At 38.6% G+C, this 25,917-nt stretch overlaps 1 protein-coding gene across 1 annotated transcript in view; it reads right to left on the bottom strand.

The window, feature by feature from the left end:
• The window catches only part of LOC150084478 (uncharacterized), an 804,913-nt gene that overhangs the window by 418,370 nt on the left and 360,626 nt on the right, over window positions 1–25,917 (bottom strand). The window contains exon 7 of the mRNA XM_090376257.1: window positions 4,769–4,948. Coding sequence (XP_090232383.1) covers window positions 4,769–4,948 — 180 coding nt within the window. The remainder of the gene's footprint in view (window positions 1–4,768; window positions 4,949–25,917) is intronic.

Here is a 25,917-nt window from a genome sequence, read left to right as displayed (position 1 = left end):
CTTCACTATTCATCCAACTTGGAACTCTCCTCTTGGAGTATTTTTTTTAATGGTAAATATGCATTCAAGGCATCTGTGATTAATATTTTAAAAGCATACCACAGTTCAATTGTACTCGTTCTCTGTGCGATATCTACCCAGTTAGTAGAGGCCATGTAGCACCTTAAGGCATCGCAATTTCCTTTTCTGAAATTATAACCCATTCCTTTGCCTTTTACTACTGTTACCTCTCTCTTCATCATCCACCGTAGAACTCTGTGATCACTTCCTGCTACTGGTTCCTCTACCGTCAGCCCTGTTATGTCATCTGATTCATGGGTGATGATGAGGTCTAGGATATTCTTTTCTCTAGTACTTTCCCTGACATGTTGATACAAATAATACAAATTTGCACCACCTTTGTTTAAGTGTATCCCGTCTCTACAAAACAAATTCTTTCTACCTACAAGTGTGGGCCAAGCTGATAGAAATTTCCCCCAAAAGCCTTGCAGTCCTTCAAGTCTTGAGTTAATCCACAAGGCTTTTAACATATAATCCCTCCTATCGTGTCTGGGCAGAATTGCAGACACACAGACATTGCAGCCTAGCTCGCGGCATTTCCTCAACACGGTCCTGTATTTTTTCAACAAATCGTCAGATCGTGTACGTTTAATGGCATTAGTCCCCACATGAATAATAATATTCTCTTTACCCCATTTAAAATCTGACAATCTGTTGGTGACATCATTATTAGTTGCTCCCAGCAGACATACCCTGGTTCTACTCCACCTATCCTTATTACAAAAAATATTATATTATATATAAAAAATTTCGTGGAAATGCTATCGGAGGTAAACCTAATCAATTCAGAGGATGATAGTGCAAATAAAAATTCTGAAGTTCCAAATTTTACACTAAAAGCATATAAGAAGGTATACTTATCCGAGCAATTAGATAGTTGAAGAATTGGCGGTTAATTGATTTCTCCATTACTTTAGATAGAGTAGAAGTAATTGCAATGGGACAATAATCGGATGGGCGGGATTTGTCACTGTTTTTAGAAGAAGACTGGATATGAGCAAATTTCCAATCAAGGAAAAACAACTTTAAAATAAGAAAGTGAAAAAAGGCAGCAAAGAACAGGAGTAAGTTCAGGAGAACCGGTTTTTAAGAAAAAAATGGAGAAATACCATCAGGATCTGGAGCTTTCTTAGCATCAAGATTTGCCAAAATCCTTCTGACATCCTTTTGACAAAAGACCACAGGAGGCATTAAATGGAGCAAGCCAGGAATGGTGGGAGGTTTTTTCCAAGATCATCAATACATTAGTTGGAAGAAAAATGGTGCAAGCATGCTTTATCATTGGCTGAAGTGACAATAGGATCATCTGCTTTTGACAGAGGAGGGAGCAGAGATCGGCAAAAGTTGAGGCCAACAGCTACGGCAAGAGACCAGAAAGCTCGCTACGATTATAGTATGAAGCAAGTTTTATACTCTTCGCCTGTTCAAAATCTAGTTAGGACTGATTAATAACAGATTTACAAATGTTGCGAGCACTGGTGTATGCAGAAAATGAAACTGAACAGTTGGAAACATGCACATTTATTGGGTTTTTTTTTTTTTTTTTTTTTTTTGATTTGGTAGTTGTTGGCGCATCGGCTTCTGTGGCCATATTGCACCTCCCAAGGTTTTTGCAGTACTTTGATCCAGCCTGAGGCGGGAATCGAACCCGCGACCTTGGGGTTGCCAGGCAGGTACTTTACTCACTCGGCTAGCCCGGTCGGCTCATTTGTTGGGAAACCAAGGTTTAGATAAAGCATAATGTTTTAAAGTGGAGTGTGGAATAAAGAATTCCATTCCTACAAGAATAATTTCACTGACACAATCTGAGCAAACATGGATATCAGAAGTTTTGAAACAGTAATCCAACCAAGGAAAAGAAAAAAAAAAAAAGGAGATTTTGCAGGTCATCCCATTTTGCATTATTGTAATGCCAACCAACACAAGGTTGGGAATAGCTATGAGATAAAGGCCCCATTGAAGAAGAGACAATCACCAAGTTATGATCTGAGGTGCCTAAATCACCACTCTTCGACTGTTTACTTAGAAGGGTTGTTTCTGATAAAAAGATCGAGCATTTTAGCTGATGGTTAGGATTGTCTGGTATTCTGGTAGGTAAATGAACAATCTGTGTGAAGTCATTAGTAATTGCAAAAGTCTCAGTACATTAAAATCACCAAGGAATTTTACCTCACTGTTAGGAAAGTTTGACTAGAGAAGGTCAAGTTGCAAAGAGAGGAAGTCAAAGAGTTCCAAGTGATTACTGGAGTTGGGAGAGCAGTAGAGAAAACAGATGAATTTGACAGAATGACATAGAGAGATTTTAATCCAGAGAAGATTCCAAATTACCAAGTCTCTGACAGGGAATATAGGAATGGACAAATGCACAAGTAGTACCACCTTTGAGGCAAAAGGAATCATACAGCAAATAATTTGGGCAACTGAGATGAGCAGTGGTTGAATCAAATGATAACTGCAATTCTGTCAGAAAAAGTACATAGGTTTTGGCAGACTGTAAATAGAAACAGACACCACTGAGATCATGTATATTTGTTATTTGTTACATGAACTAGTAAATGTCTGAGTGGTTTAGATCTCTTTGCAGATAAGTTTGCTCTATTAGTTTGACAATTCATGGTGTATTGTATTAAATAGTATGAAAAAGTGGGGATGTTGTATGTAGTAATGAAATTTTTGGAGCATACACAAGGTAAGAATATATACCCAGATCTTTGACATAAGGTGGCCTTGACAATACCCCCAACATGCACACTACTCGAACTCCCTCCACTCACTATCTGGCAGAGTAGAGGCAGCAAGGTTATACGCTAACTGATCTGGAAGCCTCCTAGAGAGTTACCAAGGTTCGGTCCAGTATACTGACTAGCCTCTGGCCTGCGAATACCGTTTTAGAGCTGTACCCTCTAAATGTAAGGAGGTTTGGATCTCACCATGGTGATCATCATAACCTCAAAAGACATCAATCAAATTGCATATTGGAAGAGATAGGGAAGTGTTGACCAGTTGAACAAGAAGTTTCAGAGAAAGATGCTCGTCGAGGATTAGATCTTGTATGTTGATTTTTTAAATCACAGCCTTACTGCAAAAGTGAAAAAATTGATAATGCACATCTTCGTTTTAAAACATGCTCTACCATAGAAACAGTGTTTTGAAAGATTATTTTAAAGTATGAAACAAATCTCTTGTTAGGTCTTGATAGTTATGTAGTCTACATAGTGAAATTTACTATTTAATTGTAACCTTGCTTCCCTCTACAATCAATGCAAAATTTACGATAATAATTTTATTTTTTTAATACTGTAGTACAAATTATAAATAAGATTATACTATATTGTTTAGAAAATAAGATTATACTATATTGTCTAGAAAATAAGATTATACTATATTGTTTAGAAAATAACATTATACTATATTGTTTAGAAAATAAGATTATACTATATTGTTTAGAAAATAAGATTATACTATATTGTATAGATGAAACTATTGTGTATCTACAACAATATTAAATAGTATATTGTATAGGAAGAATTACCCGAATGTTCAGCATTTTACAGTGTACTTGTTTTGTTGCTCATTTCACGTCATTATTTTTATTTATAATTTTACTTTTATTGTAAAGTATTTCAGATAACCAAATGTAGACAGGGTAAATTTTTGTGGAATTGTAGACAAAGACTGCAAAATATTGATGTATTATGATTCAGTGTTGCTGTTAATCTAAGTAACGTTGTTTCTTCTTCTTCAAGAGGAGTGTTTCCATTTACAATGGGTTTCCTCAGCCTACAAGTTATTTCTTGTTAGGAATTTTTCCCGCCATAAAGTGCAGTTCAAGGTGTCTTGGTCGATTAAGCCTCGGGCTGTCATGCACTCCCGTACTCCATCCATCCATGTCCTCCTAGCTCTTCCTCTTCTCCTTCTTCCAGATCCATTCCAGGATAGCCTTTGGATATCTGTTTTCTTGCATCCGTTTTACATGTCCATACCATGTTAGACGCTTTTCTTTGATGGTGTCAGTAATAGTCTTTTTCACTTCCATTTTTTCCCTTATGTCTTCATTCTGTTTTCTGTCTCTTCTAGAAGTTCCTGCTGAGCATCTCCAAAAATCCATTTCTGTGGAGAGCAATTTGTTTTTCGCTCGCCTATTCAATGTCCAGGTTTCTGCTCCATACAATAGAAGACTTTGTACAATCATTTGAAATATAAGTTTCTTTGTTTTGTTTTATTTAGGATATTTTTGCTCCACAGAACAGAGTTTAACATGCCGATAGCCTTTCTGCCGTCTGTAATTCTCTTATTAATCTCTGCTTGGGATGATCCATCACTTTGTAAGATTGATCTCAAATATTTGAATTTATCGACTTATTTGATTTTAAAACCTGCAATATTTAGAACGTGTCCTGGCCCTAAAGACAACATTTCAGTCTTGCTAAAATTGATTTTTAGACCCCATTGTTTATATTTCTCAAACAATTGACGACATGCATACTTTGCATCTCCTAAGTCTTGTGCTATCACCACCTGATCATCTGTAAAAAAGTAAATTGTGAATATAGGTGTTCTTATTAATCGGCAATCCCATTTTATTACATTTTTTTGACCAGGATCTTAGGAAGATGTTGATATAAATTTTGAAAAGTGTTGGCGACGTTGTTAGGAACTTAAATTAAACCTAACCAAAGAGCTATTCTCCAAAATTACTTTCTCTTACCAGGATGAAGAAAAGGTAAGGAAGTCAGCACTGAGTGTTCTAACGGATATTTCTCCATTTGACCTCTTGCTTTCAGTGTCTTTTTAATTAGACCACGACTACCAGATTGATCTTCCTCATAATAAACATCATCTTCTTCTTCGCTTCCCAAAAATGTCTTTAAGTTTCCTGTTTCATAGTCTGAAATGGAAAAACACATTTAGAGGGGTATATAATTAATAATTAATAAAACAATTTAAGAAAATTAATCTATTAAGTACAATTGACCATTTTCAAACAAATTTTTTTCAATTTTTATTCTAGTTGAAGGAGTTCACAAGTGAAAAGCTTCTTAATACTTAACAGTTAATTTATTATTATTTTTTTTATTATTCCATTTTCTAGTAACAAACAGTTTGTAATTAACAGTGTTTTCATGGATAAAAATCTAAACGGATGTATGACAGTGCATAATTACCTAAATTATTAGTTGTTTTTAATGACTTTTATTTTTTTTTATTCAGCATTACATTTATTAGAGGCATATGATGCAAGAAAGTAAGCTTACAGAACATCAGCCAAAAAAAAAAAAAAAAACCCTTTCCATTTCATCCATACAGTCACTCCAAATTGTTTCTCTAGTTCAGCCTTAAATTTATTTAAGCTATCACCTTTCACAACAATAGATGGAAGTCTGTTCCAGCAATCAACTACACGCTGGCTAAAGGCAACCATCTGCACATCTATTCTAAAACTGCCTTTCCTCAATTTGAATATATATCCACTCAGGTTCTTAATCTGAGCAAGAGGAAGGATTACATTAGCATTAAGCCTGCGCATACCATTCAAGGCATTGTACACCTCAATCAGATAACCTCACAGGTACCAACACTCCAGATTCTGCAACTTTCAGAATTTAAGCCTCTACTGGTAAGAGAAGCCCTTTGTTCCTATCACCAATCTTGTTGCCCTTCTCTGTACATATTCTAGCTACTTTATATCCTTCCTAAAACGAGACCTCCACACCGGTGCGCAGTACTCAAGGTGTGGCCTGACCACTGCCTTACACAAAGGTATAATCACCTCCTTGTCTCTGCTATCAAAATTACTGTTTGTTGTTGTTTATTTGTTGTTTGGTTTTTAGGAGCATTAGGAACTAAGGCCATATTGCTACGGGAATATGCGGTCGTCATTCCCTGACCTTTCCGCATCCTCCGTATTTGGTTGTGACGGGCTCGAACACCAATCTAATCAAGAAGCATGTGCTACGCACTGCTGCTCCTTCCAACCTGGCTATGGAGGCGCCAACAAAAATTACTATATATCATTGAGAAAACTCCATAATCTGCTCTAGAAGTACGTTTGCACTGCTCAGAGAACTTCATATCTGACTGCACAATTACCCCAAGTCTTTTTCATTTTCCGCCTCCCTCAGTGAAGTACCACACAGTTAGCAGTAGAATTAGCATTAGTAGAAGCATATGATGCAGGAAAGCAAATTTATGCAGCATCAGCCAAAAAAAAAAAAAAAAAAAAACCCTCCCATTTCACCCATCCATTCATTCCAAATGCCTGCCCAGCTCAGCCTAAAATTTATTTAGGACATCAACTTCCACAAAAGAACATGGAAGTCTGCTCTACCAAAAAAGATTAGTATTTTCTGTACATCTGTTCTACAATTGTCTTCCTCAATTTGAATCTATGCCCCCCTCAGATTCTTAATCTCAGCAAGAGGAAAAATCCCATCAGCATTCAGCTCCTTCAACGCATTCAAGGACTTATACACCTCAATCAGATCACCTCGCAGGTGCCTATTCTTCACACACTGCAATTTGCAGAACTTAAGTATTTCTTGGTAAGAGCACCCCTTTGTTTCTCTCACCAAACTTGTTGCACTTCTTTCTACTCGTTCTAGCAACTATAGATCCTTCCTAAAATGAGGCCTCCAAATCTGTACACAGTACTCTAGGAGGTGATTATCACATTGCTTTGCACAATGTGATTATCACATTAGCATTAGCATTAGTAGAGGCATTTGATGCAAGAAAGCAAGCTTATGCAGCATCAGACAAAAAAAAAAAAAAAAAAAAAACCACTTCCACTTCACCCCTCTGTTCGTTCAAAATATCTGTCCAGCTGAGCCTTAAACTTATTTAGGCTATCAACTTCCACGACAAGATATGGAAGTCTGTTCCACCAACCAACCACTCGCTGGCTAAAGGCAAATTTCCGCACGTCTATCCTACATCTGTCTTTCCTCAATTTGAATTTATGCCCTCTCAGGTGATTATTCTGAGCGAGAGGAAGAATCCCATCAGCATTGAGCATGCTCAAACCATTTAATGCTTTATACACCTCTATCAGATCACCTCGCTGGTGCCTAGTCTCCAGACACTGTAATTTGCAAAACTTAAGCCTTTCTTCGTAAGAGCACCCCTTTGTTCCATTCACTAATCTTGTTGCCCTTCTCTGTACTCGTTCCAGCAGCTCTACATCCTTCTTGAAATGAGGCCTCCAGACCTGTATAGAGTACTCTAGGTGTGGCCTGACCATTGCCTTATACAAGGGAATAATCACCTCCTTATCCCTGCTAGAAAAATTCCTATATATCATTGACAATACACCATGAGCTACTATTGCAGCCCGTCTGCACTGCTCAGAGAACTTCATATCTGCCTGCACAACCACCCCCAGGTCCCTTTCATTCTCTACCACTGTCAGTGTAGTACCGCAGAGTTGATACGTTGCTCTGGGGCTGCTGTTTCCCATGTGTAGTACTTTACATTTGTCAATGTTAAACTTCATTTGCCACCTCTCAGCCCATCTACTCAACCTTTCCAGATCCTGTTGCAGCAGCATAGCGTCAGTAGTGTCCTTGACAACCCTGCCTACCTTTGTATCGTCTGCAAACTTCGACACTAAGCTTGATATACCATCATCAATATCATTTATGAATACAGAAAACAATAATGGACCCAACACTGAGCCCTGAGGGACTCCACTAATAACATTAGTCCACGACGAGCAGTGTCCATTGATTACCACTCTCTGTCTTCCCCCCTCAGCCACCCCTTTATCCACAGCAGCAATTTGCCTCCAATGTCACACTGCTCCAATTTGTGCAGCAGTCTTCCATGTGCAACAGTATCAAAAGCCTTTCTAAGATCCGAGTATATGATATCAAAGTTATTCCCTGAATCCAGTTCCTTTGTGACTGCATCATAGTATCCAATCAAATTGGTCAAGCAAGACTTCCCCTTAACAAAACCAAGCTGTGCCTGAGCTATAACTGAAGTCTTGTCTAAATGATCCTGCAGTGCTTCTTTAACTAGTGCCTCCATTAATTTTCCTGGAACAGAAGTAGAAGGTGATAATCACATTGCTTTGCACAATGTGATTATCACCTTCCTGTCCCTGCTAGCAAAATTCCTATATATCATTGACAACACTCACTGACCTGCCCTGGCAGCCCATCTGCACTGCTCAGAAAACTTCATAATTGACTGGCAATTACCCCCAGGTCTTTTTCAATTTCCACTTCCCTTAGTGTACTACCACACAGTTGGTATGTTTCTCTTGTGTTATTGCCACCCATATGCAGTACTTTGCATTTGTCAATGTTAAACTTCTGTTCGCACTTCTCAGCCCACTTTCCCGACTTGTCTAGATCCAGCTCGAATAGCATACTGTGGTTAACAACCCTACCAACCTTCGATTCATCTGCAAACTTCGACATTAAACTTGATATACCTTCATCAATATCATTGATAAATATACAAAACAACAATGGGCCCAACACTGAACCCTGGGGAACTTCACTAATAATATTTGTCCACTAAGAGAGTGGTAATCCATTGATTACCACTCTCTGTCATCTGACAGTCAGTCACCCTTTTATCCATTGTCACAACTTACCCTTAAGGCCAAACCTCTCCAATTTGTACAGCATTCCTCCATGTGCAACAGTATCAAAAGCTTTCCTAAAATCCAAGTATATGAGATCAAAATTATTTTTGACATTCAGTTCCTTTGTGACCACCACATCACAGTATCCAATCAAATTGGTCAGACTAGACCTCGCTTTAACAAATGAATGCTGTATCTTAACTATTAGTGCACTCTTGTCAAGATGATCCTGCAGTGCTCCTTGAACCAGTGACTCCATTGGTATTCTCGGAACACAAGTTAAACTAACAAGTCTATAGACACTTGTGTCACCTTTTGAACCACATTTGTGAATTGGTGATACATTTGAACACCTGCATTCCATGGGGACCTACCCAGAGTCCAAGGAAGCTCTCATAATTATAACTAAGGGTTTGTTTACTTCCTTTGCTGCTTCCTTTAATATAAATGGAAGAGATCCCGTCCACCCCATGTGCCCTCCTCATGTTTAACTCCAACAATTTCTCCTCACTTTGCTCTCAGTTATTACAAAATCATTTGTTCCCTGTTTAGAGTTTGATAAACTTCTGGTATTCCCATCATTGAATAACTCCTCATATGTGAATGTAGATGCAAAATAATCATTCTGTTTATCAGCTACCTGAGCATGATTCATAATGATTATACCATCTATGTTAATTGGACCAATCTGATTCATCCGTTTATTTCTGGAGTTTACATAAGTAAAGAACTCTTTGCTGTTTTTCTTTGCATCCTTTGTCAAAGATTTCTCATAATCTGTCTTTTTTTCGCCTGTCTAACCTCCATTGTGACTCGATTACAGACTAGCTTACTCGATTACAGACATCTGTCATAGGTTCCTGTATCACCTGATAATTTATATGCATCCCATATATTTTTATTCTCTGTCACAAGCCTCATCAATTCATCTGACATCCATATTGGCCTAAACCTCGAACAGTATTTCTTAGTTGGAATGAAAAGCCTAGTAGCCTCCAAGATTAAGTCCCTGAAGGCTTCCCATTTAGAATTCAATGTTGATAACATCATCAGTTGATCCCACTGTTCAGAATTTAAAAACTGTCTCAGACAGCTGTAGTCACCTTTATGAAAGCAAAAGCACTTCCCTTTAACCTTCATGGAAGTGACATCTTTAACTAATTCCCATATCAGTACATTGTGTTCACTGTCCTCCAGTATAGATATGCAATAACTATAATATGATATGAAAATATCTGTTATTTCTATTGGTGACTACAGATATAGCTAATACAATTGTAATTTATTACATACATTCATAAGTGAAGGAAATTAATGAGTTGATTTTTTTTTCCCATCCAAGCTCACGGATACCCTGAAATCCTTCCACGGACCCCTTGGGGGTCCGTAGACCCCTGGTTAAGAAACCCTGGGCTAAAGGTAAATTGTAGTTGTAGAATAGAATTTTACAACTATCTTTCCCCAATTTGAATCTTTGTTCCCTCAGGCAATTATTCTGGGCAAGAAAAAGAATCCCATCAGCACTGAGCTTGCTCAAACCATTCAAGACCTTATACACCTCAATCAGATCACCTCTCAGGTGCCTGGTCTTCAGACACTACAATTTGCAAGAGGTGAAGGCAGATCTGGCAAAGTGTGGCTACCCTACAAGTTCACTAGACATGTGGTCACCTACAGGCCCGTGACTATGTTGATAACCATGGATGGTTGGCAACATGGTTTCATATACTAAAATACTCAACCATGACAGTGGTTGAGTATTTTATTTGGGTACCCGAAAAAGAAAAAGTAGCTTCATCTAAAGGATTTTTCAATCCCGCAGGTCCACAATTAGTGATGACTCTGTCTCAACTGCTTTAATCCCCTACTACTTGAACCTGATGCAACAACTTTCTAGGGACTTAGAGGCTCAGGGGATAAAATGTTTATAAATTCCGGGCAGAAGACTGCAATCCCTTGTTTCTAGGATTAAGACACCGATTTCCCCCCCTCCTGCAAAGTGGCTTAGTGTAACATATTTCCTGCCATGAAATACATGACTGCACTGGCTGTACGTGACTGTACCTGCTAAGTTGGAGAAACTGCAGAAGAATAAATAATCAGGTGTCTGAGCACAAGAAAGCAATCCGTTCGGCGTAAGTGGACACTCAGCAATTGCCGAGCACTTCTGGTCTACCCAGCCCAACATCGATCCATGCTGTGACATCAAGATTATTGACTGATTCCATCACTACCATCACCATGTCTGGTTGGCATCACTCGACATCTTGTGTTGTAGCAATTCCTTCGGAACAGAAGAAGTCACAATCATCCCATCACTGAGGCAACCATCCTCCTAGCTGACAAAAGTTCTCACTGACAGCATACCCAAGCATTGCAGTGCAGCTACAACCACAAGCCTCCACTTCCAACAGCTAATTGTTGCCTGTACCTGTAGCACGTGGTGTCACCTCACATGACCACCACAGCATGCACATGACATCCTGTACTTTTGCAAATATGATCGCACTGAACAAGGACGCCCTCCGTCCGAAAGCTATATGGTTAATCTTTTTATTTTTGTTCCTATTTGAATTTGTTTCAATCTATTAAACAGAGTTTTAACTTCAACCTGTTATATGTAATCCATTTCTTCCCAGTGCCATAACATTGTTTACATTAAATATGAATCCTGGGAAAGTAGACCTATTTGGCCTATTTTTTCTTAAATTGGAGAAAGTAGGCGTTTCTTCATAAGAACAATGTTTTGCACCATTCATTAACTCATTGCCCATCTCTGTACTCGTTCTAGCAGCTGTACTTCCTTCCTGAAATGAGGCCTCCACAGTTCTATACAGTGCTTAAGGTGTGGCCTGACCACTGCATTACACAAGGGGATAATCAAATCCCTATCCCTGCAAGAAAACTTGCTGCATATCATTGACAAGACACCATGAGCTACTCTTGCAAATTGCCTGCACGGCTTAGAACACATCATATCAGACTGCACAGTTACCACCAGTTCTTTTTTATTCTCCACTACCCAGAGTGTAGTACCACACAGACAATGTGTTACTCTGCAGATGCTGCTACCCATATGAAGTACTTTACATTTGTTAAGTAACTTCAATTACCACCTCTCAATCCACTGCTCAATTTTTGTAGATCTATCTTGCAGTAGTATACCGTTATTAGCATCATTAACAACCCTGCCAACCTTAGTATCATCAGCAAACTTGGATATAAAGCTTGATATACCTTCATCAATATCATTATTAAATACAGAAAACAATAATGGGCTCAAAACCAAACTCTGGGGGACTCCACTAAAAACATTAGTCCATGAAGAGCAGTGTCCATTGATAACCACTCTCTGTCTTCTCCCACTCAACCATCCTATTATCCATTGCAGCAACTTGCCCTTAATGTCATACAGCTCCAATTTGTACAGTTGTCTTCCATGTGCAACAATATCAATAGCTTTCCTAAAATCTAAGTATATAATATCAAAATTGCCTTTTTGCATAAATTTGATACTATGATGCATGTGGCCGCAACATAGTATCCAATCAAACTCAAGAAACAAGCACATGCTATGTCTGAACAATAAATGCAGAATTTTCTAGAGGGTTCTACAGTGCTTTTTTTAAACAGTGCCTCCATTAATTTCACAAGAACAAAAGTTAAACTAACTGGAACAAACTTCCATCTGTCGTAGAAGTTGATGGCTTAAACAGAGTCAAGGCAGAACTATAAAAACATTTGGAACAAGGGGATGGGTGAAATGAGAAGGGTGCGTGTCTGTGTGTTTTTTTTTTTTGGATGATGCTTTGCTATATAAGCTTGCTTTCTTGGATCATGTGCCCTTGATAATGCTAATGCTAACAGATCTGTAATTACATGCTAATGCTAACAGATCTGTAATTACATGCTACTGCTAACAGATCTGTAATTACATGCTACTGCTAACAGATCCATAATGGGGCCTCCCCTGAGTCCAAGTATGCAAGTATGCTCTCATAATTATGTCTAAAGGTTTGTTCACCTCCTTTAATATAACTGGATAGATCCCATCCACCCCAGGTACTTTCCTTATGTTTAATTTCAACAATTTCTCTTCCAGTTTGCTCTCACTTATTACAAAACCATTCAGATCCCTACCAGAATTTGATAAACTTCTGGCATTCCCTTCGCTGAATCCCTCCTCATGTGTGATTTCAGATGCAAAATACTCATTCAGTTTGTCAGCTACCCGAGCAGGATCATCAACAGTCTAGCCATCAATATTAAGAGGACCAAACTGATTCTTCCCTTCTTACTAAGGTTTTCATAAGTAACTAACTCTTTGCGGCTTTTCTTTGCATCTTGGTATGTTTTTTTTCTTTTTTGCATCTGGGTATGTCCGCCAGGGGCAAAAGTTGATGACGTTTTAGAGCAGTTTTCATCTTTTAAGGGCACAAAAGTTGTGATGTTGTTGTACATGTTGGAACCAATTACATTAAGAGTAAGAGATCTGCAGATTTACTCAACAAGTACAGGTCAATGTTGAAAAAAAATTGTGAGTTAGGGTTGAAAGTGAAATTGTCTGCAATTCTGCACAGAAGGGAGTATATGATGAGAGTCTTGTCGATCAATTTGGCCCGAGAGACATTGTGCAAGGCTCAAGGGGTAGAATCTTTTCAGCATGGCCTGTGCTTGTTGACAGGAGAGACTGCTTCTACAGGGATGGGGTACACTTAAATAGAAAGGGTGCAAGAATATTTGTTGATGCTACTGATGCGGTGTTAGGTGGGTCGGAAAACTGCTAGCATGGGGGAAACACAGACTACAAAGTTAACAGTGGCCGCAGGTAGAGGCAAAAGTGATTCTTTCACTGCTTCTATTAGAATGAGCAGAAGCCTGGAAAGCAAGGTAATGGAGATTTCCAGGATTGTCGGCAGTCATACTGGAACAAATAAATACATGAGCTGTGTAATGGTAACTAAGATTAGGAACAGGTGCATGTATACTTGCATTTATACCAATGCTAGGAGTATAGTTAATAAATGTGAATAGCTTGAAGTGCTAGTCAAGACATGAAAGGCAGATACTGTTGGGATATCAGAAATGTGGTGTCACACAGATATAAGCAGTGCAGAATTGGAATTTGGGGAAGACAATCTGTACAGGAAGGATAGACAGGACAGGAAGGGAGCAGGGGTTCTGCTGTTAGTTAAGAAACACAAAATCTAAACAAGTGCATCCAATTGATGGTGGACAATGCAGTGTTGAGTCTGTTTGGTGTGAAATAAACACTGAGAAAGGAAAAATAAGAGTAGGTGTGTGTTATAAGCCTAATGAATCTGATGACTATAATGAGCAATTGAGCAGGGAAATAGAATGGGCCAGTAAATCAAAATGTCTTATAATGGGGGATTTTAACTTTCCAGATATTGACTGGAACTTGTGGGTTGGTCACTCACACACCTGCACGACTTTTGTGGATTTATTGAATGACTGTTTTCTACAGCAACATGTTCGAGAGGCAACTAGAGGGAGTAATAGGTAAGTTGCTTCGATAGGCAACTAGAGGGAGTAAAGGGTAAGTTGCTACAATGGATAAAAGGAGGGTTGAGTGGGAGAAGACAGATGGTGGTTATCAATGGATGCTGCTCTTTGTGGACTAATGTTATTAGTGGAGCCCCACAGGGTTCAGTCTTGGGTCCACTGTTGTTTAGTATATTTACCAATGATAGTCAGGAATGTATATCAGGCTTAGTGTCAAAGCAGATGACACAAAGGTTGGCAGGGTTGTTAGTGACAGTAATGGCAGTGTGTTACTGCAACAGGATCTAGAAAATTTGGGCAGATGGGCTGAGATGTGGCAACTAAAGTTTAACATTGACAAATGCAAAGTACTGCATATGGGTAGAAGTAATCCCAGAGAAGCATACTAACTGTGTGGTACTACACTTAAGGTGAAAGAAAATGAAAAAGACCTGGGAGTAATTGTGTAGTCAGATATGTTGTTTTCTGAGCAATGCAGACAGGCTGCCAGGGCAGGTCATGGGGAGTTGTCAATGATACACAGTAATTTTTCTAAAAGGGAAAAGGAATTGATTGTCCCTCTGTATAAGGCAATTGTCAGGCAATGCCTTGAGTACTACGTGTAGGTCTGGAGGCCTCATTTTAGGAAGGATGTAGATTTGCTTGAGCGTGTACAGAGAAGGGCAACTAGATTGGTGAGGGGAATGATGGGTTACTCTAACCAAGAGAGGCTTAAGTTCTGCAAATTGCAGTGGCTGGAGACTAGGCACCTGCGAGGTGATCTGATTGAGGTGTAAGGCCTTGAATGGGTTGAGCACGTTGAATTCTGACGGGATTCTTCCACTTATTCAGATTACGAACCTAAGGGGGCATAAATTGAAATTGAGGAAGGACAGGTGTAGAACAGATGTGCGGAAATTTGCCTTTAGCCAGCGGGTGGTTAATTGCTGGAACAAACTTCCATTTGTCATTGTGGAAGTTGATAGGTTACAAAATTTTAGGAGGAACCGGACGAACATTTAGAGGGGATTGTTTTGTAATTTTTTTTTTGGCTGATGCAGCATAAGCTCATTCATTTGCTTTCTTGCATCACATGCCACCACCACCACTACTACTATGCTAACAGGGAGCTAAGAGATTTTGTAATAACTGAGAGCAAAGTGGAGAAGAAATTGTTGAAGTGAAACATAAGGAAAGCACCTGGAGCGGATGGGATCTATCCAGTTATATTAAAGGAGGCAGGAAAGGAAGTAAGCAACACTGAGCCACAATTATGAGCACTTCCTAGGACTCAGGGGAGGTCCCCATGGCCTGAAAGTGTGCAAATTTATCAACAATTCACAAAGGAGGTTGAAAAGGTGACATAAGAAACTACAGACCCGTTAGTTTAACTTGTGTTCCACAGAAAATAATGGAATCACTGGTTAAAGAAGCATTGCAGGATCATCTAAACAAGAATGCAGTAATAGTTAAGACACAGCATGGGTTTGTTAAAGGGAGGTATTGTCTGACCAATTTGATTGGATACTATGATGTGGTCACAAAGGAACTAAATGCCAAAAATAATTTTGACATCATACACTTGGATTTCAGGAAAGCTTTTTATACTGTTGCAAATGGAAGACTGCTGTACAAATTGGAGAGGTATGGCATTAAGAGTAACTTGCTACAGTGGTAATCAATGTACACTACTCTACATGGACAAATGTTGTTAGCGGATTTCCCCAGGGTTCAGTGTTGGACCAATTGTTGTATTGTATATTTATCAGTGATATTGATGAAGGTATATCAGTTTTAATGTCCAAGTTTGCAGATGATACAAAGGTTGGCAGGGTTGTTAATGACAGTAAAGACAGTATGCTACTTCAACAGGATCTAGATAAGTTGGGAAAGTAGGCTGAGAAGTGCAAACTGAAGTTTAACATTCACAAATGCAAAGTACTGTATATGGGTAGCAATAACCGAAGAGAAACACATCAACTTATTGCAAGACAACTGTTTGGAAAACTATTCGAGAGTAGCCTTGTGCAGATGAATTTTCACCTTTTTATTAACATAAATTACCATATTAACTTATTTTCTACAGTAGTTTTATATTCCTAGTTACGACACTTAGTTTAAATTTTAATTTCGATAGAGATTTGTTGGTTATTACTTAGTATCGGAGGGGTATTCAATCCAGTGTTTTACAAGTTTTGCAGCTTCGGCGAATGGAAAGGTTTTAGCTGTATTTAGCCGCTTTATTGACTTAATTGTTATATTAAATTATTTTCTATAAGTAGCTTATAGACCTAGTCAAGATCCTTGATTTATTCTGAATTTAGATAGCAATATTTTGGAACTTAATTAATACTTAGTGTCCATAGATTCACCATTCATAACTTGCCGCCATTGTTATACGATATGTTATATCCCGCACTAGATAGCGTTAGCTTAGTATAGAATAATATATGATATTATCAATTAATCAGTAAAATTTATTAATCTTGTTAAAGTTCATTGTCAATTAAATTGTACCTTTTTAACTAAATACATATAACGACTTAGATTTTACAAATGTAACATCATTAATTAATACATAACATGATATAGAAGTTATATAATGAAACTCACAAATAATACTCTATACTGAAAAAAATATATACAGATATATAGTGTTATAACTGCATTGGGATTTAAGTTTAGGTTTAGAATTTTGTACTGAAATTAAAATTTTATTGAAATTGAATCGAAATCATGACTCAGACCAGAGCAGCAAAAAAAAACAGCTCAAGCTAATGGGAGTGCTGTAGCTCAGGGAAGAACTCAGGAGGGCAGTTGCCTGATTCGGCAGGCAACTGCCCGCCTGAGTTCTTAAAATGCACTGCTTGTTTGATATTTTGGAGCAATTAGATATGGGACATGATATTGATAAGGGGAATGTCTCTGTGTGTGCAGGATGTAAGGAGTGTGAAAAAATAAGGCGACACCTCAGTGTTGTTATGGTCCCATATGAGAGCTTGAAAAAGATGGTGGATGCCCTCAGAGGATCGAAATTGAGGGGCCCATCAAGCTCTCATCTGCCCACACCAATGCCAGAGCTTTCACTTGATCATCATGCAACACAGTGGACACCCCCAAGGCAGAATACACTGGTCCCACAAGAATTAGTAGTTGTGGGGGACTCTATTGTCAGGGAAATGTGGAACATGGTATGTAAAAAGGATAGGTGGAACAGGACCAGGATATGTCTGCCAGGGACAAAGATTGATTACATTGTAGAGCAGAAAGGTTGATATTGTTGTACACATTGGCTCTAATGATATTAAGAGTAGGAGACCAGCGGAATTATTTAACAAGTACAGCCCACCAATTCACAAAGTACAGCTCACCAATTCTTTTTTGAAAAAAGCTGTGAATTAGGGTTGAATTTGAAAGTGTCTGCAATTCTGCCCAGACACGATAGGAGGGGGTATATGATGAGAGTCTTGTTGATTAATTTGCCCCTGGAAAGATTTTGCAAGGCTAAAGGAGTAGAATTTTTTTCAGCCTGCTCTATACTTGTTAGAAAGGAGAGACTGGTTCTTAAGGGATGGGATACAATTAAATAGAAAGGATGCAAGAATATTTGCTGATGCTATCAAGGCAGTGCTAGGTGGGTCGGAAAACTGCTACCTTGGGGGGGGATACAAGGACTAATAGATTAACAGTAGCCGCTGGCAGAGGTGAAAGTGATTCTTCCAGTGCTTCTATTGGAATGAACAGCAGCCTGGAAAACAAGATACAGGATATTTTCAGAGACTGCTGGGAGTCATTGCAGTAAAAGTAAACACATGGGTTTCGTTAGGGTAGCTAAGAATAGGAACAGGTGCATGTATACTTGCATATACAGCAATGAAAGGAGTTTGGTAAATAAATTTGATGAAATTGAGGTGTTGGTCAAAAGATCAAAGGCAGTATTGTTGGGATATCAGAGATTGTGGTGTCACACAGATATAAAGAATGTAGAACTGGAATTCGGGGAGAAAAATGTGTTCAGGGAGGACAGACAGGATAAGAAGGGAGGACGGGTTATGCTATTAGTTAAGAAACACATAAAATCCAAGGAGGTACAGCCAGTCAATATTCACTGGACAGTGCAGTGTCGAGTCTGTTTGGTGTGACATATGCAGTGGGAAATCAAACTTGAGAGTAGGAGTGTGTTATAGGCCTAATGACTCTGAGGAGTATAATAAGAAACTGTACAGGGAAATAGAGTGGGCCAATAAATCACAGTCTTTTATAGGGGATTTTAATTTCCTGGATATTAACTGGAATTTGTGGGTAGGACATTCACACACTAGCAAGGCTTTTGTGAATTTATTGAATGACTGTGTTCTACATCAGCATGTTCGGGAGGCAATTATAGGTAGTAATACTCTTGATCCGATTATCAGCAATGATTCTTCATGCATTAAGAATTTGCAGATAAAGGAACTACTAGGTGGCAGTGATAATAGTGTGCTGAAGTGGGATATACTCAAAAAGGTAACTACCATCAAGGGTAAAGGGAAGGGTTTTTGCTTTCATAAAAGTGACTGGTGATCTGAGACAGCATTTAAATTCTACATGATGGGACCAACTGATGATGTTACCAACAGCAAATTCAAAATGGGAGGCATTCAAAGAATTAATCTTGGAAGCTACTAGGCTTTTCATACCAACTAAGAAATATTGTTCAAGGTTTAGGCCTAAATGGATGTCGGATACATATAAATTAATGGGTGACATGGAAGCGTATGATGGATATAAGCTGGTCTGTACCCAAGTCAGAAAGGAGATTAGGCAGGCAAAAGCAAATTATGAGAAATAGTTGGCAAAGAATGCAAAGGAAAACAGCAAAGAGTTCTTTACCTATGTAAACACTAGAAGGAAAGGGATGAATCAGATTGGTCCACTGGATATTGATGGTTCAACTATTGATGATCCCGTTCAGGTGGCTAACAAACTAAATGAGTAGTTTGCATCTACATTCACACATGAGGAGATATTCAGGTAGGGGAATGTCAGAGGTGAATTAAACTATTGCAGTAAACTAGATAATCTTGTAATAACTGAGAGAAAAGTAGAGGAGAAATTGTTGGAGATAAACATAAGAAAGGCACATGGAGTGGATGGAATCTATCCAGTTATATTAAAAGAGGCAGCAAAGGAAGTAAGCAAATCCTTAGCCATAGTTATGAGAGCTTCTTTGGACTCAGGGGAGGGCCCATGGACTGGAAATGTGCAAATGCGACCCCAATCAACAAAGGAGGATCAAAGGGCAACACAAGTAATTATAGACCTGTTAGTTTAACCTCTGCTCCAGGGAAATTAATGGATGTACTCGTTAAAGAAGCACTGCAGGATCATCTAGACAAGACTTCAGTTATAGCTTGGACAAAGTATTAGAAAGTCTTGTCTGACCAATTTGATTGGATACTATGATGAGGTCACAAAGGAACTGGATGCAGGGAATAACTTTGATATCATGTATTTGGATCTTAATTGGCTTTTGATACTGTTGCACATGGAAGACTGCTGCACAAATTGGAGCAGTGTGGCATTGGAGACAAATTGCTGCTATGAATAAAGGGATGGCTGAGTGGGAGAAGACAGAGAGTGATAATCAGTGGACACTGCTCTTCGGGGACTAATGTTATTAGTGGAGTCCCTCAGGGTTCAGTGTTGGGTCCATTGTTGTTTTCTGTATTTATAAATAATATTGCTGATGGTATATCAGACTTAATGTCCAAGTTTGCAGATGATATGGAGGTTGGCAAGGTTGTTAAGGACACTAATGACAGTATGCTGATGCAACATGATCTAGAAAAGTTGAGCAGATGGGCTGAGAGGTTCGAATGAAGTTTAACATTGACAAATCTTTGGTTTGGTTTGGTTTCTATTGGCGCATTAGCAACTAAATCTATAATGTGCCAAAACCAGGTAATATATAAAAATTTAACCTCTCAGTGACCTAATTAGTTAGGCCACCATGTCCAGATATATAATAACAAATATTTAAAAAAAAAAATAAATCAATAAAGAAATAACAATAACATATAAATTTTAAATACAAGTAAAAACCTGTTTTTTGATTTAAAAAAGCTAAAAATAGCAGACACATGGTCATTGTCGGATAAAATCTGACTGAGTGTATATGGCTCTTGACAAATGTAAAGTACTACATATGGGAAGTAGTAAGCCCAGAGTAATGTATCAACTCTGTGGTACTACACTTACAGTGGTAGAGAAGGAAAAGGACCTAGGGTCCTTTTCCTTCTCTACTTTTTTTCATTCTATTCTTTTCATTTTTATTCTCTGCCTCATTACTTCTTGTGTAGGCAGATATAAAGTTTTCTGAGCAGTGCAGACAGTCTGCAAGAGTAGCTCATGGCATCTTGTCAATGATATACAGGGATTTTTATAGCAGGGATAAGGAGGTGATTATCCCCATGTATAAGGCAATGGTCAGGCCACACCTTTAGTACTGTATAAAAGTTTGGAGGCCTCATTTTAAGAAGACCAATCACCAGTGAGGGGATCTGATTGAGGTGTATAAATTCTTAAATGGTTTGTGCATGCTCAATGCTTATGGAATTCTTCCTCTTGCTCAAAATAATCACCTGAGAGGGTATAAATTCAAATTGAGGAAAGACAGTTGTAGGATAGATATGCGGAAGTTTGCCTTTAGTCAGCAGGTAGTTGATTGGTGGAACAGGCTTCCATCTTTTGTTGTAGTAGCTAATAGCCTAAATAAATTTAAGGCTGAGGTACACAGGCATTTGGAACAAATGGAGGGATGAAATGGGAGCATTCTTTTTTTTTTTTTTTTTTTTTTTTTGAGTGTGCATAAGCTTGCTTTATTGCATCATATGCCTCTACTAATGCTAATTTGACTTGGCGCATTATGGCCTTAGCTGCCAATGCGCCATTAAAAACCAAACCTAAACTAATGCCAATGCTATCTTTTACCAGGAATTTCTTGTAATCGGCTTCACCTGTCATCAAACCTGCTTTGTGACTTGATTACAGACTAGCTTATATCTGCCCTGAGCTTTTCTGTCGCCTGATAATTTATATGTATCCCAAGCATCTTTCTTCTCTTGCACAAGCCTCATTAGTTCAGCTGATATCAGCATTTAGACCTAAATCTTGAACAATATTTCTTAGTTGTTATGAAAAGCCTAGTAGCTTCCACGATTAATTCTTTGGATGCTTCCCCCTTTTGAATTTCCTGTTGATAACCTCATCAGTTGGTCCCAATGTATAGAATTTAAGAACTGTCTGAGACCACTGTAGCAACCTTTATGAAAGCAATAACCTTTCCCTTTACCCCTGATGGTAGTTACCTCTTTGAGTAAATTCCAAATTAGCACAATGTGATCACTGCCACCTAGTGGTTCCTTTATCTGCAGATTCTTAATGCATGAATCATCAATGCTGATAATCAGATCAAGAGTATTTCTCCCTCTGGTTGCCTCTGGAACATTCTGCTGTAGAAAATAATCATCCAATAAATCCACTAAATTCCTGCTAGTGCACAGGTGACCAACCCATATGTTCCAGTCAATATCTCGGAACTTAAAATTGCCTATTATAAGACAATATGATTTTTTGATCCACTCTATTTCTCTGTACAGTTGTTCATTGTACTCATCAGAGTCATGAGGCCTATAACACTCAATTACTCTCAGTTTTGCTTTCCTAGTGCTTATGTCACACCAAACAGATTCATTACTCCTCCCTTATTATCCTGTTTCTCCTTTCTGTACACAATGTACTAACCATATTCCAATTCTGTGTTCCTTATATCTGTGTGACACAAGGTCTCTGATATCCCAAAAATATCTTCCTTTGATATCTTGACCTCAAATTCATAAAATTTATTTACTAAACTCCTAGCATTGGTTTACATGCAAGTATGCATGCATCTGTTCTTACTCTTAGTTACCCTAACACAGCCCATGTATTTAGTTATTTCACAATGGAACCTAGCTGTCCTTGAAATACATAGCACATTGTTGTCCAGGCTGCTACTCATTCCAATAGAATAAATGCAAGAATGACTTTCACCTCTGCCAGTGGTACTGTTAATATATTAGTCTGTTTATACTCCCAAGAAAAGTAGTTTTCTGATCCACCTAACACTACCTCAATAGCATCAGCAAATAATCTTGCACACTTTCTATTTAAGTGTATCCCATTCCTGTAGAAGTAATGTATGAGCAGAATTGCAGACACTCTCAAATTCAAACTCGTGACTTTTTTTTTCCAACATTGACTTGCACTTGTTAAGTAAGTCCGCAGATTTCGTACAATTGTCATTTGTGCCATTGTACCAAAATGGGATATTGCCTACAACAATATCCCATTTTGTGCCCTTAAACAATGATATCTGTTGTACATTGTCATCATCTTCTGTCCCAGGTAGACATATCTTGGACCTATTCCACCTATTCTTTTTTGCACAATATATTTCCCAGTGCTTTCACCTCTGGTAATGGCACTGTCAATCTATTAGTGTATACACCCAAGCTAGAAGTTTGCTGACCGACTTAACACTGCCTCAATAGCATCAGCATATGTTCTTGAACATTTTCTATTTAATCCTATCCAATTTCTATCCAATTCCTTTTAAAAGCAGTCTCTCCTATTAGCAATTGTTCGTTGTACTCATTAGACCTATAACACCCTCCTAATCTCATTTTCATTTTCCCAGTGCTCAGGTCACCCGAAACTGACTCAACATTGCACTGTCCATCTATGTCAACTGCATGCACTTCCTCAGAAACAACATAATCCCTGAGTAACAGCAACTTCTTAACTAACAGCATAACATCTGCATTTCTGCCCAGAAACGATAGGAGGGAGTATGTGATGAGAACCTTGTCAATCAATTTGGCACTGGAGAGATTGGGCAAGGATCATCGGACATTGCTGGGATATCAGAGACATTGTGTCACACAGATATATAAGCAGTGCAGAAATGGAAATTGGGAAGGACAATGTGTACAGAAAAGATAGACAAGATAGGAAGGGAGGAGGAGTTATGCTGTTAGTTAAGAAGCACATAAAATCTAAGGAAGTGCATCCAGTTGAAATAGATGGACAGTGCAATTTTGAGTCACTTTGGCGTGATTTGTTTTGTTTTTGTTATTTGGTTTTTAGGAGCATTAGCAACTAAAGCCATATTGCTCCGGGGATATGCTGTGGTCATTCCCTGACCGTTCCGCATCCTCCGTATTTGGTTGTGACGGGCTTGAACTCCGGTCTAATCAAGAAGCGTGTGCTACACACTGCTGCTCCTTCCCACCTGGCTACGGAGGCACCTACTTTGGTGTGACAAGCACTGAGAAAGCAAAAATGAGAATAGGAGTGTATTATATGCCTAATGACTCTAATGGGTATAGCAAACGATTCTTCAGAGAAATAGAGTGGGCCAGTAAATCAGAATGTCTAGTAATGGGGGATTTCAACTTCCCAGATATTGACTAGAACTTGTGGATTGGTCACTCGCACACTAGCAAGACTTTTGTGGATTTATTGGATGATTGTGTTCTGCAGCAGCATGTCCAAGAGGAAACCAGAGAAACTAATACTCTTGATCTGCTTATCAGCAGTGGTTATTTGTTCATTAAGAATTTGCAAGTAAAGGAACCACTGGGTGGCAGTGATCACAGTGTACTGATGCAACATTTACATAAGGATATTACTATCAACAGGGGTAAATGGAAGGTTTTTGCTTTTGCAAAGGTGATTACAGTGGTCTCAGACAGTTTTTAAATTCTATACAGTGGGACCAACTGATGTTACCATCAGCAAATTCTAAATGGTAAGCATTCAGGGAATTAATCATGGAAGCTACTAGGCTTTTCCTACGAATAACAAATATTGTTCCACGTTTAGGCCTAAATGAATGTCAGATGAACTAATGAGACTCGTGGTAGAGAAGAAAAATGCATGGGATGCATATAAGGATGCATATTAATTATCAGGTGACACAGAAGCCTATCACAGATATAAGCTAGTCTGTAATCAAGCCACAAAGGAGGTTAAGCAAGCAAAGGCAGATTATGAGAAATTTTTGGCAAAGAATGCTAAGAAAACAGCAAGGACTTCTTTACTTGTTATTCTCTAGGAGGAACGAGATGAATCAGATTGGTCCATTTGATATTGATGGTTCAACTGTTGATGATCCTGCCCAGATAGCTGACAAACTGAATGAGTAATATGCACCTACAGTCACACATGAGAAATTCTATAGGGAAATGGAGGACAGAAGCTTATTAAACTCTAACCGGGGGCTAAGTGATTTTTTAATAACTGAGAGCAAAGTGTAGGAGAAATTGTTGAAGTTAAACATAAGAAAGTTATCTTAGAGTGGATGGGATCTATCCAGTTATATTAAAGGTGGACACACAGGAAGTAAGCAAAGCCTTAGCCATACTTATGAGAGCATCCTTGGACTCAGGGGAAGTCCCCACGTAATGGAGATATTTAAATTTATCCCCAATTCACAAAGGGGGATCGAAGGGTGCCTCAAGTTATTACAGACCTGTTAGTTTAACTTCTGTACTGGGGAAAATAATGGAGTCACTGATTAAAGAAGCATTGCAGGATCATCTAGCCAAGATTGCAGTAATATTTCAGAGACATCATGGGTTTTTTAAGGAAAAGTGTCGTCTGACAAATTTAATTGGATACTATGATGTGGTTACAAAGGAACTGGATGCAACAAATAATTTTTATATCATATACTTAGATTTCTGAAAAGCTTTTGATACTGTTGCACATGGAAGACTGTACAAATTGGAGCAGTATGGTGTTAAGGGCAAGTTGCTACAATGTATCAGTCGATGCTGCTCTTCGTGGACTAATGTTATTAGTGGAGTCCCCTAGGTTTCGGTGTTGGGCCCACTGCTGTTTTGTATATTTATCATGATATTGATGAAGATATATCAGGCTTCATTTCCAAGTTTGCAGATGATACTAACGTTGGCAGGGTTGTTAATGACAGTAATGGCAGTGTGCTACTGCAAAAGGATCTAGAAATGTTTGGCAGATGGGCTGAGTAGTGGCAACTCAGGTTTAACATTGATAAATGCAAAGTACTGCATATGGGTAGCAATAAACTAAGAGAAATGTACCAACTGTGTGGTACTACACTTAGGGTGCTAGAAAATGAAAAAGATCTGGAAGTAATTTTGCAGTCAGATATGAAGTTTTCTGAGCAGTGCAGAGAGACCTGCCAGAGCAGGTCATGGGGTGGTGTTATTGATATACAGAAATTTTGCTAGTAGGGAAAAAGAGGTGATTATCCCTTTGTATAAGGCAATGGTCAGGCCATGCCTTGAGTACTGTGCACAGGTCTCAAAGCCTCATTTTAGGAAGGATGTAGAGGTGCTTGAGGGAGTACACAGAAGGGCTACAAGGTTGGTGAGGGGACAAAGGGGTCCTCTTATGAAGAAATGCATAAATTCTGCAAATTGAAGCATTTGGAGTCTAGGCACCTGAGAGGTGATCTGATTGTAGTGTATAAGGCCTTGAATGGGTTAAGCAGGCTGAATTCTGATGGAATTCATCCCCTTGCTCAGATTACGAACCTGAATGGGCATAAATTGAAATTGTGGTAAGACAGTTGTAGAATTGATGTGCGGAAATTTGCCTTTAGCCAGAGGGTAGTTGATCGCTGGAACAAACTTCCATATGTCTTTATGGAAGTTGATAGCTAAAATAAATTCAAGAAGTAACTGGACAAA

Source organism: Mastigoproctus giganteus, chromosome 6 (genome assembly GCF_048544385.1).
Source record: "Mastigoproctus giganteus isolate SK-2022 chromosome 6, ASM4854438v1, whole genome shotgun sequence".
NCBI lineage: Eukaryota > Metazoa > Arthropoda > Arachnida > Uropygi > Thelyphonidae > Mastigoproctus > Mastigoproctus giganteus.
This window is presented reverse-complemented; position numbering and strand designations above follow the sequence as displayed.